The sequence below is a fragment of the Lucilia cuprina genome, chromosome X (genome assembly GCF_022045245.1).
Source record: "Lucilia cuprina isolate Lc7/37 chromosome X, ASM2204524v1, whole genome shotgun sequence".
NCBI lineage: Eukaryota > Metazoa > Arthropoda > Insecta > Diptera > Calliphoridae > Lucilia > Lucilia cuprina.
In genome coordinates this window covers 3,731,295-3,752,881 of record NC_060949.1, presented here as the reverse complement: position 1 = coordinate 3,752,881, position 21,587 = coordinate 3,731,295, and the positions used below count along the sequence as shown (strand labels likewise).

General features: G+C 32.1%; 2 protein-coding genes and 1 long non-coding RNA gene across 13 annotated transcripts in view; 1 reads left to right on the top strand and 2 right to left on the bottom strand.

The window, feature by feature from the left end:
• LOC111682266 (plexin-B) overlaps positions 1–21,587 on the top strand; it is a 160,086-nt gene that overhangs the window by 75,581 nt on the left and 62,918 nt on the right. For 10 of the 11 annotated variants that reach the window (XR_006940165.1, XR_006940153.1, XR_006940167.1 and 7 more), the window contains one exon: positions 10,300–11,000. Coding sequence is in view for 6 of the 11 variants with exons in the window: in XM_046945898.1 (XP_046801854.1) it covers positions 10,300–11,000 (701 nt within the window). In the remaining 5 variants the exon portion in view is untranslated. Of the gene's footprint in view, positions 1–10,299; positions 11,001–16,328; positions 16,332–21,587 lie in introns of all 11 variants that reach the window. The other variant, XM_046946003.1, reaches the window with a different exon arrangement.
• LOC111686664 lies at positions 2,480–3,669 on the bottom strand. Its single transcript, XR_002762789.2, has 3 exons — positions 3,278–3,669; positions 3,045–3,205; positions 2,480–2,956 (listed from the first exon to the last, which is right to left on the bottom strand). It is a non-coding gene; the product is annotated as an uncharacterized LOC111686664 (long non-coding RNA).
• On the bottom strand, positions 14,069–19,442 carry LOC124418751. Its single transcript, XM_046946067.1, has 2 exons — positions 19,306–19,442; positions 14,069–15,599 (listed from the first exon to the last, which is right to left on the bottom strand). The coding sequence occupies exon 2, from the start codon at positions 15,593–15,595 to the stop codon at positions 14,564–14,566; it is 1,032 nt and encodes a 343-aa protein (XP_046802023.1). The 5' UTR covers positions 15,596–15,599; positions 19,306–19,442; the 3' UTR covers positions 14,069–14,563.

Sequence of the window (21,587 nt, the reverse complement as noted above, 5' to 3'; positions counted from 1 at the left end):
GTCTGGTTCAATTGGTCCTGATTGTATTCCTGTCAGATTTCTCAAACTTATTTTTCCTCATGTTTCTATATTATTACTTGATTTGATTAATTACATTTTCTTAACATCCAGATTTCCGGTCTCTTGGAAAACTGCACGCGTTGTACCCATTCCTAAATCTAAAACTGTGAATACTCCTGATGATCTTAGACCCATCTCTATTTTACCAGCGTTGTCTAAAGTTGTTGAGCATCTCATTAACAGTCGATGCTTCATTCGGTCATTGATAATATTTATGAATCGCAATATGCATTCCGTCGTGGTTTTAGCACTACGTCACTCTTACTTTCTCTTACTGAATCTATAAGGGAAAGTATGAATGTCAATAAAGTTAATGCTTTGGTCTCCCTAGATTTATTTAAGGCTTTTAATTCCGTATGCCATGTTACCTTAATTAAACAGCTCAGAGCTGAATTTGGATTCTCTAACTCTGCGTGTAAATTAATTAACTCATATCTATGTGGTCGATCTCAATTTGTTGACATCAAAGGAATTAAATCAAGTACGTGTAATCTTTATTCTGGTGTTCCGCAGGGTTCCGTTTTAGGACCTTTATTATATATCCTATATGTTAATGATCTCTATTTACATACTAATTCTGAATCCTGTACAACATTTATGTATGCTGATGATGTCTTTTTATTATTTAAGGGTGATCGTACTAGATCTGATTCTTTTACAATTGATGTCAACAATGTTCTTGATCGTGTTTTACAGTGGACTGTTAATAATTCTCTTGCTATTAACCCTACTAAAACTAAGGCAATTATTTTTGGTTCTGACCACCTTACTGCTGATATAAACTTCTATATTGGGAATGTATTAATTGAAAATGTTATTCGACATAGGTGTTTGGGTATATTTCTTGATGATCATCTGTCTTTTGAAGATCATGTTGACTTCATGTCTGGTAAGGTTTGGTGTATTCTACGTAAAATTTATGCTACCAATATATATGTACCTCTCTGTATTATACAAAAACTTGCTCATCCACTTCTCATGCCTCATATTATTTACTGTCTTGAGGTTGTATCTGGTTCTTCTGTGTTTACTATGACTAGATTGAGACGTATTCTTAATACTATTGTTAGATTTGTTTATAATGTAAGGTGTAGGGATCATATATCCTCATATGTGCAGCAATTTCTTGGGCTTTCTTTTAGTGACTTTGTAAAATGTCGTAATCTAAATTTTTTTTATAACGTTATCAGAAATGGTTTTCCTTTAACTTTATATAATAAGTTTGTATTCTTGCGGTCTTCTAGGAATCCGCAAGTTCTTATTCCTAGAATTTTTAGACTCCATTTTGAAAGGTTATTTGTGGTGAGGATTGCTCGGTGCTGGAATTGTTTGCCTCATGAACTACGTATTTTCTCTCACACGAACAATGTCTTTCGTCTTAAACTTCGACTTTATTTTGCTAGTTTGACTCACTTGTAGTCGTAAGTAAGACTAAGATTTCACCTCCTTATTATCATTCTTTATGATTGATTTTATTACTTACCGTATGCTTTTTCGTGATACTGCTGATTGGGACCTACCTATGTTTTTCTACATTATTTAATTTAGAAATTTGAACTTATGGCTGGGGAGCCAATTATGTGATTTGGATTGTAACTTTTAATTATTAGTTTTAAGTCCTTTTGTAAACTCAGGGTTTTTATTACTAAGTAATACATATTTATATTTTGGCCTTTAAGGCTTTGTATTGCTATATTGAATAAATAAATAAATAAATAAATAAAAAAACGAAAAGATAGTAACGTTGATAAATACTTTATTAGTAAAGAAAGAACAAAATAAATTAAATGGCGGAAAAATAAAATATATAAATATATAATATATAATATAAGATGAGGAGACATATTGTGGCGTCACGAAGGTATCTTGATGAGCCAAGAGGAAAGATTCTGCCCTTTTTCCGTTTTGAAGAGCTGAGGAGAAGATGTGGTATTGTGGCTATTGAAGCAGCGGCAAATAAAATCACTAAAATAACATAGAAAGAAAGAAAGTTAATAGAAAGAAATTTGTAAGCATCAAAAGTTAAGTTTAAAATAATTAAAATTTATGCAAAAAAAAAAATAATATATTCGTTAACAAATTTAAAATAAAGCAAGAATAAATGTTTAATAGCTAAAACCTAAAACTAAAACGAATAAATAGCTAAAACCTAAAACTAAAACGAATAAATAGTTAAAACTTAAAACTAAAACGATTAAAAAGTTAAAACTTAAAACTAAAACGAATAAAAAGTTAAAACTTAAAACTAAAACGATTAAAAAGTTAAAACTTAAAACTAAAACGAATAAATAGTTAAAACTTAAAACTAAAACGAATAAAAAGCTAAAACCTAAAACTAAAACGAATAAATAGCTAAAACTTAAAACTAAAACTGATAAATAGCTAAAACATAAAACTAAAGTGAATAAATAGTTAAAAAGTTAAAACATAAAATTTAAACGAATAAGTAATTTAAAGTAAAAAATCTAAAAACTGAAACGAATAAATGTTAAAACTTACAAAAAAAGTTAAAACTTAAAACTAAGATAAACAAAGAATTACAAGTTTAGCTTTGAAACTGAAAGCTAAAATTAATAAAAAGCAAAACTTAAAACGGAAATAAGTATGTAAAGTTTGAAAAAAAAAGAAAAAAAAGCAAACAAAAAATTAAAAGAGAGAGTTTAAAAAGTACAAACTAAAAGCTAATAAGAACGCTAACGAATGAAGATTTTAAATCTGAATCAAATTAAGTATTTAAATAAAAGATAGTAAAAAAAACGTATTATCCAAGCCACCTCTGCCACATCCAACGACGGAAACAACATCCGCAATCGTCTTCCATTACCGCCCGAAGAGATTCCAGGTATTCGCCGGACTCGGATAAGACTGACCAAGTTTTAAGGGAACATATATGTAGCTAGTTTTGAAAGATAAAGAAAACAAAAAGAAAGAAAATATAAGAAGTTTTAATCAAAATTACATCTTAGGAAAGTTAGGACATTTACCTGTATGGCTGTAGGAGAATCCAATTCCCTTATTGCAATGAATAAGGTGCGCGTTGTAGGAAAGTAATTTGAGCTCAGGTTAGGTTCCTTACCCGGTATAAGTCAAAGTTTGACATCCGAACATTCATATAAATAAAAGTCGTAGCAGCCCCCTATAGATCCTTAAACGAAGAAAAGGAAAATAATTGTGAAAAAATATATACTTAAATGACATATATGCTCCATTTACTTACATTTGTACGGTCGTCAGAAGGCGAAACAACCTGGCTGCCGAACCTGTGGAGGAAGTAAAGCTGCAACATTAAAGCCACGACGGTTTATTCCTAAATTAAATTAAAATTTGTTTTTTATTTGTAAATTTTCTGTTGCTTTATTTCAGTTTATTATTTTCATTGTTAATTTACATAAATAAACCGACAATTTTTATAACGTTTTGGAAAACAAATTTACGAAATGTCTCATTACATTAGAATGTTGTGCTAAATATCCAAAAAGGTAAGTGATTGGATGGAGAGTTGATGGAGGAGATGGGAGAGGAAGTATTAGGGGTAACTATATCTGCTATGTTACTATGGACGAAGAACCAAATTGTTCTTTGTGGGAGGGTATATGCCATTACCAGCCGCTCGATCTGGTAGCCTCACAAAAAGATCTCAACGAGATTTTATTTTCAATCTGGTCGGTACATTGACTAAATTTGTTTGAACATTTAATTTTATTTTTTCTCTTATTTGTAATAATAATAATAATAATAATAATACTAATTCTAAGAATAATTTTAGGAAACAAGAATTAATTATTACAAAAAAGCCAAATAATAAAAATAAAAAATGCTGATTCTATGTCTGACCAAAATAAATAAAGAATTGAGTAAATTAAGTTATTGTTGGTCAATGACTTAGGTTGTTGTTGCTATTCATTTCATTGTTGTTGCTATTCATTTATATGCAACTGTTAACTTGGTTGGTCAATAGTTGATGTTGTTGTTGGTAGTAGTTTGTTGGTGACCGGAGGAGATACCTACCTCCCCCCTTAGAGTAGAGTGAGGGACCACAGAGATCCGTAGGAGGCCGAACGATGCCTTCAATAAAGCAGGAATTTGGTGTATATGTGATTTTTGTTCTTCTTGCTAGGCATGATGAAGTTATTATAATTATTAAAATAATAATGCTTATTGATGTATATGTAATATATTGATGAGTTGTTGTTAGTTTTAGGGAAGACATCATATGGTGATCGTTGAATTGATAGGATTTCAATTTCTGCATATTAAGTTCCTCTATAATTGTTTCTGGAATTACTTTTATTAATTTGGATAGTGTTATATTTATATGTTCACGAAATTATTGTGGTTTGTCTTCGTAAGTTAACCCATTAATTTTAACGGAACAATTCTAATAATATAAAATTGTTGTATTTGTCACCTTGTTGAAGTGTTTACAAATAGTATAAAATTATTTTCTGGTTGGTAGATGGTCTCCAATCGTCCTACATCTTTCAAGTTGCATTTTGGTTGTAGTTTACCTACACATGGTGTATATAGTTTCTATTTCTTTGTGACTTAATATAAATTTTTAAATAATATTTAATTTTGCTAAAACAATACTCTCTGCAATTCATTTGTCAATAAATCTATGTTATAATTAATTCGGTTTAAGTACTGAATTCTTGATATAATGGGACTTTCTTTACTTATCCTATTAGAAAAAATTTGTTGTATATTTTTTAAAGTATTAGTAATTTTACATTGTTCAGTATTTATGTGTGTTGTAATATTGTTAAATCTTTGTATCATTTATGTATTTAGTGTACTTTGTCTATTAAATGTTTCATTAAAACTGTGTTCATTTTCAATTAGTTCTCTAAGTTGAGCATATATGTTTTTACCATCATTCATTCATCCATGTTACCAGTTATATATTTAATTGTTGAACCCAATCCATTAAATAGACCTCTCTTCTGTCTCTTAAAAGGTAGTAAATTATCAATCTTTTCTTTTAGTTGAACTAATTTTAATTTTGTAATTTTTAATGAATCTTTAATTAAATTATCTTGTTGAAGTAGATTTAACGATTTTTGAATCTTATTTGTGGAGCAGTTGGTTAAGTTGTGCTCAAGAGTTCTAATATCCCTCTTGTCCGCATAATAGACCGATAAGCACTCCTTTATTTTAGGCCAATCGTTATCAAAAATATTATAGGACAGTAGAGCCGAATCTGCGTTCCTCCTAACCTTCTGTCTGATACTCTGCAGTCATATCGTAAAAATACTTCCATCAATGCATTTATAACATCTGATGAAGTCATCTCACCAATGTGTTAGCACCCTAAAGAACTTGGTACAAAGTATCCCTCCTCCCTGGGACGGCGCTAGGCTGGCAAAGAAGAGCGAGCTTCCGGTGCTCCTAAAGTCCACTGTCTACATAAAAGGATGGGGCAGTAAACTGGCTAATGAACGTATACTGGAAATTTTTGGAGGTCAAAATGTTGAGCTGGCCGAGGAAAAATGGGATGTCTTTTACAGGAAAGAAGAACCTGAGGAACTTTATTTGTAATAGGTTTCGACCAGAAATCCATGGCTAGTCTTGCCAAGAATAAAGGTAGAGCTTACTTCGCCTCTAAATCTGTCATATTCAAAATGGGGAAGGTGCCGATTGGAAGGGCTGTTACAACAAGCCTCGAAAAGGACACTAAAAAACCTAAGACAACAGCATCAGTATCCACTACTGATAACGTTGAGGAGTCAAATCCTAAAATCGAGGAATTTACCATTAACTCGCCAGAAGAATGTGTAGTTGCCCTTTCCAAAATTGGGAAGGCGCCGATTTAAAGGGCTGTCAAAACCGGCCCCGACAAGGATACTAAAACATCTAAGACAGTACCCAAAGCATCATTAGCAAGTACTAGCAATGTTGAGCAGTCAAATCCTAAAAGCGAGGAGAAATCATTCACCCGCCAGAAGACAGAACAGCAATGCTCTCCAGAATTGGGAATGTGTCTATTAAAAATACTGCAGTGCCATCAATAGTACTCACTGCATTAATAGCCACTTTAGGCTATCCGGAGGAGTCAAATCCAAAGTGCGAGGAGGTGACCACCAACTCGCTGGAAGACAGTTTAATGGATAACCATGATTGAAGTTATCCAAATAAACCTCCATCGGAGCGAGACAGCTACCAACGCTCTGATGGCTAAAATCAACTCAGGTAAAATACATATAGCTTTAATCCAGGAACCTTGGACGATTCGCAACAAGGTTTCTGGATTAAACCACGTAAATTTCCAACTTTTCTACGCTGATACAGGATATCGCCCGAGAACATGTATCTTATGTCACAAGATCTTATGTTTTCTCCTCTCAACAGGATTATCAACATCGGATGCAACGGTGCTGAAGCAAGGTCGTGGCAACATATTCCTTGCATCTATTTACCTGCCTTTCGATTCTCCGACACTACCACCAACTGATGAAACTGGTTGAAGAGGCACAAAGGAAAAATAAGAAAATTGTAATAGGTTGTGATGCCAACTTGTACCAAGTTATAATTATTTCCATATTATTATTTCCAAATAAAAACAAGTATGAATGTATAGTCGGGCGTGGCCGACCATATGATACCCTACACCTGTCAGTATGTATGTTAAAAATGGGGATTATTTAAAAAAATAAAGCATTTGGTTTGTTTTTTTAACTTTATTTCGGAGTATTTTTACTTTTTGGCAAAAAAAGAATTTTTTACAAGAGGGCTCAAAGGGGAGTAGGGCAATTTTTGAATTTTGACCTTTAAGTCATTTTCTGAAGGGGAGTTTGTATGGGGGATATGATCAAATGAAGCCCGATTATTACAAAAATCGGTAGTGTCATTTAAAGTTCTATAAAACTAATGTCGACTTTTGTTAACATAATAGATCATTTAAATTAATTATAAGCCAAAAGGCCCTATTTGGGGGTACGGTTGTATGGGGGCTAGTCGAAATAATGGACCGATTTTAACCAATATCGACCCAAGTGGACTTAAGATCCACACAATTCAATTAGAAACTGAAGAACGACACCAAAAGTACAGATCCCCATAACAAAAATTATTATTTTTATATACCTCAAGGGGTGTATTAAATCCTCATATTAAAGTTTTGTGAGGCAATTCTATGGACTTTTTTTAAAAAAAATTAAATCAATGTAATTTTTTCAAATTTTAAAGAGTGTGATATTATTCCTTAGGACTTTCTAGACAATATAATAAATTTAATTATTATTTCACACACAAAATATTATTAAATTATATTTCTTTTCAAAGTAGAACCAAATTCGAATACTTATGTGAGACACTGTAGATCATTTTTTGTGAAAAATTAAAAACGTGTTTTCAAAGGTTATTGCAGAATATAATCCTTTTTAGCATGTCGTGAGATTAAATTCAAATAAAAAAATCTTGAGACACAGCTCATTACTGGCTAAAATCGTTCACGTATATGGGACACCTGTTCCAAGCTCTATTTTAATTTGAATTTAGCGCCAGATTATTAATTTTGAATGGAAAAATCCATGAACTTGTAAAATTTAAATCTTGCTTGTTAAATCAAAGCAAAAACCAAATTTAACATTAATCCTTTTAAAAAATAGCAACATCGACTGTTTTTTTCCGGTAAATAATTTTTATACCACACCACTTTAGTGGGGAGGGTATATTGGGTTTGTGCTGATGTTTGTAACAAGGAAAAATATTCGTCCTATACCCACCTTAAAGTATACCAATCGGCTTAGAATCATTTTCTGAGTCGATTAAGCTATGTCCGTCCGTCTGGCTGGCTGGTTGTCCATGTAAACCTTGTGCGCAAGGTACTGGCCGCAATTTTGAAGGTTTCCGACAAAGTTGGCTAGTATACATTCATGTATATATTAGCACTAATATATTTTAAATTTTCAATACATTATATCGGTATACAATTCCAAAACATGCCTTTACTAAACGTAATCCTATACAGTAGATTTCAGTTTTTACTATTCGTAACTTTCACGCTTATGTTGCCCATTACAATAACACTGTAAGTTCAAAATTTTGGGTTTATTTTGATCATAGTAATCAATATTTAAACTGAGATCGATATTTTTGAGTTAGACCATAATGATATAGTGGCATGCAGCCTGGACGTCATTGGTATATAAAAATAATGATATTACCATATTGAATATTGTTTCTTCGAGGCATGTTTTGGAGTTTAACACTTCCACAATACATTGAAACTTAAAGGAATATATATAAGAAAACTTTCCCCGAAAATTTTTGACCCTTGTATTATGAAAATGGCACTTAAGTTCCAATATATTGAATTAGCGACAGAATAATGATATCAATAATATATCTTGGATATTTTAAATACAGATGTAACAAAAATACTATTTTTAAATACTTCAAGGGGTCTATTAAATCCCAATATCAAATTTTGGTTTTATCTAAAGAGAAAATACTACGAATTTTGCAAAAAATCGGCATTTTAATTTTATATTACATAAAAAAGTGTACAATTCCCCAAAAATTGTGGACCAAATGGGTCAAAAATATATCATTTCGGTTGATAGTAACCCCTTAAAACAATTTAAAGCATAAAAACCATTCGATTCTAAAATTTGTATTTCGTATAATATGATCAAATGAAATACAGGAAAAATTCGTATACTTTTGTGAGGCAATTTTATGGACTTTTTTAAAAAAGCTAATTTAATTTAAGTAAATGTAAATTTTTCAAGTTTTAAGAAGCGTGATATCAAACCTAAGACTGTCTAGACAATATAACAAATTGATTTATTTTTTTGCACACAAAATTATTTATATTATTAAATTTGGTTTCTTTTCATGGTTTACCTAAATTCGAATACTTAAGAGAGACACTGTATATACATCAAAATAAAGTGTGTGGTGAAGGGTTAAAAATGCGTGTACAGTAATGAAGTTCGATATAAGCAAATTTTAAACGGGGATGAGAAGGTTAGGCTTGCCATATTTAATATAAAAAACGTACATACATCGTAGTTAAAAAAACAGAGCGATTGAAAAAAGGGTATTTGTTTATTTTCAAAAAATTCAAATTAAATTCTTCTGAAAACGTTACACTGAGATTGTATGATTTTTCACAATAAACTCATTTGGAAACTAATTTATGACTAATAAAACTAAATTTAATCCACTTAAAAATATTTTTTTTAAATTCATGTGTTATCAACTTATATTTTTTCTTTTAAAAATGTCAAATTCGTTAAATACTTATTTACTTCTTTAAATATAAAAATTTTTTGTTATGTTTGATATCTTTTACTTTAGAAAAAATATTCAGTTAAAAAATGTCTCTTTCGACGAAGTACGCGATCGGAATCCAGTAACAAATTGTTACGAATTGCTGAGAACATAATGTGATAATGTGATGCTATGTAAAAGTACATACATAGTCTTATAAAAACTCACCCTTTCAGAAAATTACCTTAATTTAAAAAGACTTCTCATATGTATAAGACCCCTTTTCAGAAAATGTATAACTCTCATACAGGCTTAAAAAATCAAGTATTGCGTTGGTATTTGACAAATGTGTATCCTTCAGGAAATAAGTTAATGCTCATTACTGGATTCAAAATACAGCGATGAAATCCGACACAAAAACTATTAGTTTTAAACCAGCCGCAATCTCTCGCCTAAATTCATAATTGACCTTATACCTCTAACAGTTTGTGGTTATAATAATTGAACAAACATTTTTGTATTTAAAAATGTATACTTTTTGACTCAAGTCCTTAGTAGAAGCACTATATCACTCTGATGTTCATATTAGTATCAATTATAATATTCAACATGCATCTAATAAAAGACAACAACAAAAACATCGATTAATAAACATTAAAGTTTATTTGTATGGTATGTTTCGCATATAAAATAATTACTTGATTTTTAATCCTTTATCCCATCGATACTACTAACTTAAAAACAGACACTAAAAATAATCTGTATAATCAAATTAGAAAATAATTATAGTTTTCAAATTAGTATAGAACCTGCTTACTAGCATGAAAGATACAATTTAAATATTTTTTCAAGACGTGGTTTAAATGGGCTATATTTTAAAAAGATGATTTTTAGTCTTTATTCATGTGCTGCCAAATGGCAACGCCAGACACTACAGAGTGTTATATTTTTAATATCATAAAAGTTTAATTAATTAAGTTTTTTATTGTTTATGTATTAATAATATTATATAATTTTTTTCAGGGTCAATGTGGCATCTCTTTTGATGATTGTACTGATGAACAAAATGGAATATGCTACAGAAATTTTAAAATGTTTACTACTTCGTTTAGTAGACAAATCAGTGTGTAGTAAACATCCACAATTAATGTTGCGTCGTACAGAAAGTGTGGTCGAAAAAATGCTTACCAACTATATGGCCATTTGTATGTATGATTATTTAAAGGAATATGCTGGGTCAAGCTTGTTTTTATTGTTTAAAGCCATTAAACATCAAATTGAAAAAGGGCTAGTTGATGCCATAACCCACGACGCCCGATATTCTTTATCAGAGGAAAGACTTTTGCATGAACAAATACCCCATTCAGTTGTTATGCTACATATCGTACAAGATGATTTAGATGAAAAGGTACAATGCAAAGTTTTAGACTGGGATACGATATCCCAAGTCAAATGCAAAATTTTAGATGCCTTGTTTAAAAACACTCCCTTTTCAATGAGGCCATCAGTACATGAAGTTGATTTAGAATGGCGTCACGGCCGAGGTGGTCATTTGATACTACAAGATGAGGATTTAACAACGAAAACTATTAACTGTTGGAAACGTTTAAATACATTAGCACATTATGGCGTTAAAGAATCGGCTGTTATGAGTTTAGTTGCCAGACAAAATGATAGTTTTAATATTCCATATACAAAACAGCAACCTCATCCATACAACAATTGTAAGTAACGTTTAGCAAAAACGATTTATTTTCATTAAAACGAGTATATTTTTATAATTATTCGTTTTTTAGTATGTATTCAAGAGAAAAACTTATTTTCCAAAAAAAATTTAAAGAATTACATATTCATTTTTTAAAGAATTAATACTATCCTATTAGAGATTTCAATCCGAATGTCGAGATATTTTTCTAAAGCATATATTTCAAATTCTTGTTTGAGCCATGAGAAAATTATTTTTTACTCATATTTTACCCTCTTATTTCGTGTGTAACACGTCGAAATGTTGGTCATAGACCCAAAATGGGTCTATGGAATTTTAACACACAACCATTTCAAATCATTCTTACAATTTGAAAAGATTTATAAACAGCAATATACATTTTCAAAAATTTGACCTAACGAAAACCTAATGAAATCTAATCAGTCAGTAGCAATAATTTGAGTAGTTTTGTCTCAAATTAACTTCAAGGGTTATTATTAGCTTATAATAGCGTTGCCCAAGGTCCATAAGGGGCTAGCCAACCCCTTTCATTAAATACACCAAATTCTGACAACTTCCTGGAAGAATGAATGTACTCCAAAAATCATAATGGTTGGTTGGTTTTATTTCATATACCTCACATACAAAAGTACATATTCCCGGAAAATGGGTTTTTTGTTAATAACTTCCGTCGCATTGTCGATATCTTCACAAAATTTTACAAATTTAAATTTTATGTCAATAGAATTCATTCAGAAGAAAAATTTTTTGGATGGGTCCATAATTGGTCTTAGCTCCCATACAAGGTTCCCTCCCAAAAATTACTTAAACGCCCATAACTCATTACTAAATTATGATATCCATATATATGTATTGCTCATATACAGAGAAATCATTTTGTGAAATATTTTTCCTATCGGTCTGTAATTGATCATAGCTCCCATACAATGTCCCTTTTAGAAAAACTCTTAAAGAAACATAACTCATTACCAAATAGTGATACAAATAACATATTTTGCAAAAATACAAAAAGAAAATCACTTAGATTCACAATATTTATTACAAAATAATGATATAGATACAGAATTTTGAAATTTTGTCTTTATATACATATTTGGACATAAGTCCTTTTATGAAAATCTCTTAAAAGGGCATTGCTGATTACTAAACAAAATTATTGATACAAAACTTGGTACAAATACAAGATTTTTTCACCGTCGATTCATAACATGGATGCGGTCGGTCCCATACAAGGTTCCCTTCAGAAAATCACTGAAACACACATTACCCATTACTAAATTACGATATAAATACAAAATTTTGACTGAAATATAGCTTTTATGTATAGAAATTTAGCTTACAGAATCTTTTACGATCGGTCTATAATTGGTCACATCTCCATACTAGGCCCCTAAAAACGCTTTAACCGTATTTAACTAGTTGTATTATTAATTTGTGTAAAATAAAATTATATATGTATATGAATTTTGAAAATCCTTAAATCTTTCACACACATGCATACATGTAAATTACTAAATATCGCTAAGCGCTTTAAAAATATAAAGAAAATGGCGTTTGTAATGTTCAATAAATCTTGGAATTGTAATAGATTTAAATCTTGGGATTTTTCTGTTTAAGACATGAGAAAGCTAATTTCTACAGATACTTGATCAATTAGAAAAGTATTTCTTTAATTCACAATCAAGTTGTGTATTGTATCTACTAAAGTGTAGTAACAGTGATTGTGAACATATTTTTGTAGCAAGTCATCAGTTTACGTTCACAATGAAAAAAACAATCAAAACAAACAATGTCAAATTAATTTATTTTTATTAAAAATTCTATTATTTTCATTATTCCACATTTTAAACTAATAAACAGTTTTTAATAAAATTTTATTTTTGTTTTGGTAAACAGCTGTTTGTAATTTCTGTGTTACCATTTTATCTTTTTTTATGCCAAAATCGATTGAATTATTTATATGCTGAAATAAACAATTGACAACACTGAACTTTCTTACGACATTCGAAAAACATACAATTGTCGTAAGAGTTGTACAGAGCTTTTGCATAGAAAATATCAACAATAAATATAAAAGTAGCTATTGGAGGGTATTTAAGATTCGGCCCAGCCGAATATATCACTCTAACTTGTTTTGGAATATATTTTGAGTTTGGAGGACTTTTTATATAAGATCAAAAACCCTTTCTAAGATATAAAATTATTTTGGACCTGTATGCTCAAATAGCAATGTCCCAGTTTTCAACTGGCTATTACATCCTCGTTTTCAAGAATATTTTTTTCTACATACATTCGTGCATACATACATACATACATACATACATACATACATACATACATACATACATACATACATACATACATACATACATACATACATACATACATACATACATACATACATACATACATACATATCCTGACAGCTAATAACAAAAAGAACAGAATAAGAAATAGAGTAGTAAATATTCGCCTTGTTATAAAAAGTTGCATTGTATATAAACATTTAATTTCGACACCTCTCCTCAATGTTAATTTTGTATTTCGATTCAATATAAATGCACACCGATAGGTATAAGCTCTGAAAGAAGTCGAAAGAACTATATGCATATATAAGACCTTGATCCGATGCCCCTTTCTACGTCCACTTTTTATAAAACTATCCTTACCTGTATCCTATAATTATATGAAAATGACCTTCTGCTACACTTCCACGGACAAACTACTGAACACTCCAAAACCGAATATTTTTCATAAAAAATATACAAATGAGGAAAAGAAAAAAAAATTTGAAAAAAAAAACAAAATTAAAGCATTGTTCATATACAATTTTAGAAAATTATCGACCAAAAATTCTGTACGTATCGCTAAATTTATTTCAAGATTTTCATGTTAATTAATGATTTTGAATGATACCTGCTGTTTCGGCGTCAAATCCGACAGGGTTCAAACCAAATAAACAAACAAAAAAAAATAAAAAAAAAAGACAAAGATTTATATTTTAAAATTCAAAATTAGAGAATAAATCTCAACTTTATTAATTTACCTTAGTAACTCAAAAAAAGAGCTCTTTGCAGAAATGCAAATGTCGGCTTCCAAAAAACGATTGATCAAAAAACTTAAACTAATTTTCTATTGGTGGCAAACAATGTTTAAATTCCGTTAGCGGTTTACTCGTTAGTTTTATCATAGTTTTCCATCAAAGATGTAAACTAAAGGTAGTGTATTACAATGTAATACACTTAAAGAAAAATATCCGCTCATTAAATAGTTCGTACTTAAACATTGCCGGCCCCCTTGCAACACTTAAGGTGTTGTAATTAAAAAATTATTAGGCCATTAAGGGCCTAAGTGGACTGTACTAAATAAAAAAAATAATAATAATAAAAAACAATAAATACATTCTTTTTTTTTCAAATTAAATTGAGTCATTAAGGACTCTAGTTTTATTTAAGGTGGGTCATTAAGGACCCTAGGTGAGCCATTAAGGACTCGGGTTGAGTCATAAAGGACTCGGGTTGAGTCATAAAGGACTCGGGTTGAATCATAAAGACTCAACGATTAATACGGCGACAATCCCGATATAATCCATCCGAAAATGGTATATTGGGCAAGTGGAAGCCCAGGGCTTTGCAAAATCCTGCCTTTCATCATCATCGGAGCTACTTCTGGCCCCAGAACCAACGTTACCTTACCGGAAAGATGAAATGCTGGATCGGCTAATTGGAGCCCTTTAAAAGGTTCCAAAATTAATTCCGACACGGAGATCGGCGGAGTTTTTATGTGATCCATTTTGTGGACTCTAGCCATTATAACAAGGCGTTGAGTACTTTCGAACCGCGACTCGATCTCCAACCTGCCATATTCGTCATTTCCAATCTTCACAACAGGAATCTTCAGTTTAGAGACCAATTCCGCACAAATGTAGCTATTTTGGCAACACAGGTCCAAAACTGATCTCACCAAAATTTTCCTGTGTGGCAAACAGAGGTGTATCTGCAGGGTTGGGGAAAGAGCTACGGCTTGTCGCATTTGTACATTAACAAACGAAGTGGCCTGATGTTCTCTAGGCTTCGTAGCCTTGGCCTTGGGATGCAGAAGGAAATGGTGGGTTTCTTTGCAATACTTGCAGGTACCCCCACTTTTGCAGTTTTTACTAATGTGGCCACTAGACAAACATCGATAACAAATTTTATATAACGCCACTTTACGGAATCTATTTTCCAAATTCAATTTCTCAAACTTCCGACAGAATCTCAAGGTGTGATTCTTATTCCTGCATATCGGACATTTCCGGCGTGTTTGATGAATGACAGGATTCGAGCCCGAAGCTTCCACTTCTTTATTTGTTGTTATAGTGGGCGGTGGAACTATGGATGGCACTTCAGCAATCTCTATGGTTGCTACTTCATCCACGACTGGCGGTACAGTTACCGTTGAAATATTGGACTCCGAAGGTTTAGGAGCGCTCAAATTTTGCACTGCTTCCTTTAGTGCATCAACATTTAGAAACGATGAGTTGGCAACATCCTTTGGATCTTCATTAAGAAGTTCATCTTCCAACAAATCGTTGAGTTGTCTAACAGAGTCCATTATTCTAGGAAAAAGAAAAGTTAGTAGGAAGAAATTGACATAAAATGGTAGGTATTAATTTGGTAAAACAACAAGTTTGGTTATTGGTCTATTAAGAGTTCCATTCGACGTCCGAACGTCGACGACGCGAACGTGACCATCAGTACCATTGTAAACTTTCACTACTCTACCTATCTTCCATGCAGTAGCAGGTAATTGCTCATTTCTCAAAACCACCAAATCATTTAGGCTAACATCTCTTTGAGGATGCTGCCATTTGTATCTTTTGTGCAAAGTGACTAAATATTCCTCTTTCCATCTTTTGCAAAATTGATGAATAAGTGCTTTCAATTTCCGATATCGATTTACAATACTAATCGAACTTTCATAAATTGTCGGTTCTGGCGGTGCCAGTATTGCAGAACCTATTAAAAAATGGCCCGGTGTGAGCGCAATAGGTTCGCTTGGATTGTCCGGCATGGGACACAAGGGTCGAGAATTTAGACAAGCTTCGATCCTAGCCAAAATTGTCGATAGTTCTTCGAAGGTGAATTTACAATCCTTAACTTCCTTCCTAAAATGGAGTTTGAAACTCTTGACACCAGCTTCCCATAGGCCTCCCATATGAGGTGCGCCGGCTGGAATAAACTTCCATGTTAAATTCTCATAACCAATCGAAGAACACATTCTAACTTGACATTCCTTCAGAAAAGTCTTAAAATTTTTAAAAATCTCATTCGATGCCCCTACGAAGTTTGTTCCGTTATCCGAAAATATTGTTTGAGGACAACCTCTTCGTGAAATGAACCGATCAAAAGCGGCTAAAAAAGCATCAGTGGTTAGCTCCGAAGTTGCTTCCAAATGTATAGCTTTGGTCGAAAAACAAACGAAAACACATACATAACCCTTTGTTATTCGACACGATCTACCCGTAAAGGTTTTTACATCGAACGGACCTGCAAAATCAACCCCAGTGGTTGTAAATGGTCTATCGATATTTGTACGCTCCTGAGGGAGCGCCGCCATAATTTGACTGCATGAACGTTTTCGATCAATCATACAGCGTTTGCAATGATGAACTACTGTACGTATCAAAGTTCGCAATCGAGGGACCCAATATTCACATCGGTATATTCTTAGCATTAACTCGTTTCCGCCATGAATCGTCAGCCGATGAACTAATTCTGCGTTAAGTTTCGCTAACCGACACCCGTAAGGTAGAATAATGGGGTATTGCTCCCGATAAGATAATGAAGGTGATTTGACTAATCTACCATTTAAACGCATCACTTTCTTTTCATCGAGGAATGGATTTAATGGAATCAATGAACTCTTTGATGGTAAGGGTTTCTTTTCCAAGAGACAACCATATTCTTCGGCATAAAAAGCCTTTTGAGCAACAATAACTAAACGAAGTTTCACCATTTTGAGCTCACTACATGAAATTTGTCTTGTTTCGTAATTAAATTGCCCTTTTTGTGCAGGGTGACATGAGTTGAAAAATCTCATTATGTAGGCTATAACGCGTAAAGCTCTAGTAAGCGATGAGAACCTTTCCAAGACGTCTTGATATTGGGTAAAGAAAGTAACATTCATTTTCACCTTTCGAACTTCCAGTTCAGTATTCATATCATTCAAGCTACGTGATTCCCATTTGGATTTATCCTGACTTAACCACGATGGACCATGCCACCACAATTCGCTTCGAGACAAAGTAAGAGGATCTACTCCTCTACTACCTAAGTCGGCAGGATTATCTTCCGAACGAACGTGAAACCAGTTATGATTACCAGTGGTTTCCTGGATTCGACAAACTCTATTGGCAACAAACGTGGTCCACGTACAAGGGGGTTTTCCTAACCATGCCAATACTATTGTTGAGTCTGTCCAACAATATAGGCGTTTAATGGGAATATGAATGTCACTAACAATATTCTTAAACAATTCCGTCGCTAAAACTGCTCCACACAATTCAAGGCGAGGTAATGAAATAGATTTCAATGGGGCTACCTTAGTCTTGGAGGATAATAAATTAGTACTAACTTCGCCATATGGTGACTCTATACGAATATATATTACTCCAGCGTAAGCTCTTTCGGAGGAATCAGAGAATATATGAATTTCTGCAGCCGAATCTTTCGAATAATTAACCCATCTTGGAATCTTGATAAGATTAACTTGGTCAAAGAACTTTACAAATTTCAACCACTCTTCCCTAGTCGAGGTTGGTAGAACGTCATCCCATCCAATTCCGTCAAGCCAGATGCGTTGCATAATTATCTTGGCTATGATAACGACTGGACTTAACCAACCTACTGGATCAAAAAACTTGGCAATGGTCGATAATACCTCTCTTTTCGTATAAGAAGATTTCGCTGCTAAAGGACATACCCTAAAGTAAAAAGAGTCTATCTGCGCATTCCAATATATGCCTAACGTTTTCGAACTACTAGATTCCATAAATGTTAAAAGCTTGGCGTCAACTAAATGATCAGTTGACAAACCTTTCAAAATTGACTTATCATTCGAAGTCCATTTTCTTAATTCGAACCCAGCAGACGACAAAGCCGTGATCAATTGGTCTCTAGCTAACAACGCACTAGAAACGTCATGAGCTCCAGTCAATACATCATCGACATACATTCCTTCCCTTAAAATCTTCGAAGCCAATGGGAAGTTCTGCTCACAATCATCTGCCAATTGTAGCAAAGTTCTAATTGCTAAATATGGGGCGCAATTTAGACCAAAGGTAACTGTCTGCAGTTCGTAATCTATTATATCTTCCTCAGCAGAACTCCTATAAAGAATTCGCTGGAATGGTGTATGAGATGATTGTACTCGAATTTGTCTATACATTTTCGAAATATCGCAATTAAATACAAATTTAAATAATCGCCATCTCAATATCAAAATGACCAAATCTGCCTGCAATGTGGGCCCTACAAACAAACAGTCATTCAAGCTATGACCACTGGATGTTCTATTTGAAGCATTAAACACAACCCTAAGCTTAGTAGTTTTACTCTCAGGTTTCAATACTGGAAGATGAGGTAAATAGCACGAGTGTGTAACGGCCAGATCTCCAGCTTTTATTGGCCTCATATGATCCAGTTCCAGATACTCCTTCAGCACCTCATCGTACATTCTCCTCACATCTGGTTTACGCATAAGAGACGTTTCAATTTTGACAAACTGCTTCAGAACACCTGTTTTAGAAATTCCTAAATTAATTTCCTGAGGAAATTCGGGTTTAAAGGGAAGTGAAACTATATATCTTCCTTTCGAATCCCGTTTAGTGGTGTTCCTATATATTTCCTCACATCTCCTATCGGAAGGCGACAAGTTCTTTCGCTTGGGTGGCTCTTCTAGCTCCCAGAACTTCAAAAGATTTTCATTTAAGTTTTCTTTAATTATGGCTGTCCGTCCATAAAAACAAACACAGCCTTGATAAAAAAGGTATTGATCATGAAATGTCAAAAGGGTACTGTATAAACACTGTTTGACTAAGGGTTGTATTTTATAACTTTGACAAAATTAATTCACAATAAGAATTGATTCACAGTAATAAAATTCCCTTGCAAATGTCAAACAATCAAAATAACAAAAACCCAACTTGTTGTTTTCTTTTACATACTTATTAAAACACACATACGTTTATACACTCTTATGTATGTTTAATTGTTTTTCTTTTTTCCAAAAAACACTACCACTTTTAAAATCAATTTACTAACCTTGTTTTCCAAAGTTTTTTTTCCACAATGCTGTTAAAGGGCTGATATATTCCTTGTCAAGGAGACTTCCTTTAATTTGGCAATATAAATCTTAGTAATTTTTATCCGGTCCGAAGGAACAATGTTTCGGCGTCAAATCCGACAGGGTTCAAACCAAATAAACAAACAAAAAAAAAAAAAAAAAATAAAAAAAAAAGACAAAGATTTATATTTTAAAATTCAAAATTAGAGAATAAATCTCAACTTTATTAATTTACCTTAGTAACTCAAAAAAAGAGCTCTTTGCAGAAATGCAAATGTCGGCTTCCAAAAAACGATTGATCAAAAAACTTAAACTAATTTTCTATTGGTGGCAAACAATGTTTAAATTCCGTTAGCGGTTTACTCGTAGTTTTATCATAGTTTTCCATCAAAGATGTAAACTAAAGGTAGTGTATTACAATGTAATACACTTAAAGAAAAATATCCGCTCATTAAATAGTTCGTACTTAAACACCTGCACATATTTTCACATTTTTTAATTAGTGGAAGATATGGATATTTTAATAACTAGTGCTATTCAGCTGTGCCGTAGATAACCTTCAACACAGTGTATTTAAAAATATTAATTACAAAACGAAACAAAAAAAAAAAAAACAAAATACATAACGTAATGATACCAACAGACACCCAAACATGCGAAAGGAAATAAAAAAAGGACACAAATCGATTCAAAATTCCTCATAGCTCCCATAAAAACTTCCTTAAATCTATCGGTATCACATCAAAAAATGCAAACGTAGATTTTTATCTACAATTTTTAATACCTCCCATATAAGGCCCACTTATACGCGCATATTCCATTGATAAATAAAGCTATCGATAGGTATCACTTACTCTGCAATTTTTTTTCAAATCGATCCATAATTGGTCATGTCTGTCATATAAGTTCCGTGTCCGAAAATCACTTATACGCATATATTTCATCGAAGTTATCGGGATAAAATTTGACAAGGATGTGTTTTGTGAACATATAAACCATTCTACAAAATTATTTCAAAGCCCACTTCCGAATCACTCTACGAATGTTTTTAAGATAGTTACCTAAACTAGGGGTCGGCAAACAACGGCTCGGGAGCCAAATGCGGCTCTTTAGATGTGGAGCTACGGCTCTTTAGTTTCTAACTCACATTTTATATTATAAAAAAATATTTATATATTTTAAAATTTTTACGATTCAATTAACGAGCAATGTATTAAAACCAACAAAACAATAAACACAACTTTGTACCTTTGATTAATAGTTTCATTTTCATCACTATACATCTATTTTAGACTGTTGTATGTCGTCACTTCATTTTCGAAAATGTGGAGTAGGGTCAATTTTGAATCCATCCTTATTAAATTTGGTAAAAATATTTGTGTTCTTATAAACTTGTTTATGACGAATTTTAACATTATGCTGGTATTATTAAGCCTGTTTTGAGCTTTAAAGTCATTTTTATAAGACGAATTTCTGTGGAGATATGGTCAACAATGATATTATTAGATCAGTTATGATTGTTAGAGTCATTTTCTGAAGTAGGCCTTATGTATGTAAGGAGACTGGTCAATTATGTGCCGATCTATTATTGAGTAACATATTAATAAGTGACATTATTAAGTTACATAAAAGCGAATTTTTTCTAATGGGGATCTAATATAAGGGGTAGGATCAAATATAAGCCGATCGCCACTAAATTTGGTAAAGCGATTTTTGTTCCTGTTTGTGTTGAATTCCGTTATAATACTGCTATAATTAAGCCAGTTATGAGTGTTAAAATCAAATTTGAAAATGTATTTTTGTTCTTATACAACTTGTTTATGTCGAATTTTGTCACTTTACTGCTACTGTTAAGTCAATTATGATCGTTAGAGTAATTTTCCGAAAGGGGCTTTATATTGGGGTTGGTCAATTATTGTTCGATGTAAGCGATATATCAGTCTAATTTCTGTTTTCATAAAAAACTTGTGCAAAATTTTATGTCGAATGCTGCCAAATTAATTTATATAATACTAATTGCAAAAATTATATATATAGTTTTATTCTAAAAAATAATTTATATTCTTATGCCTTGGGATATAATACAATATTTTTTGTTTTAACCTCTAGTATAAATAAAAAACCCACTTGAAGATTTTAAAAATTCTAACCACAATAGAATACGTGTATATTGAAGTTATTCATGCAAAATTTTAAGATTCTAACTGCAATAAGTCCAAGATAAACGAATTTTTGTATGTAATTTATATGGGAGGTGCCA

What these genes read in the sequence shown, in the direction of transcription:
- LOC124418751 (XM_046946067.1), bottom strand. Translation starts at nt 15,595, where the DNA reads ATGGACTCTGTTAGACAACTCAACGATTTGTTGGAAGATGAACTTCTT.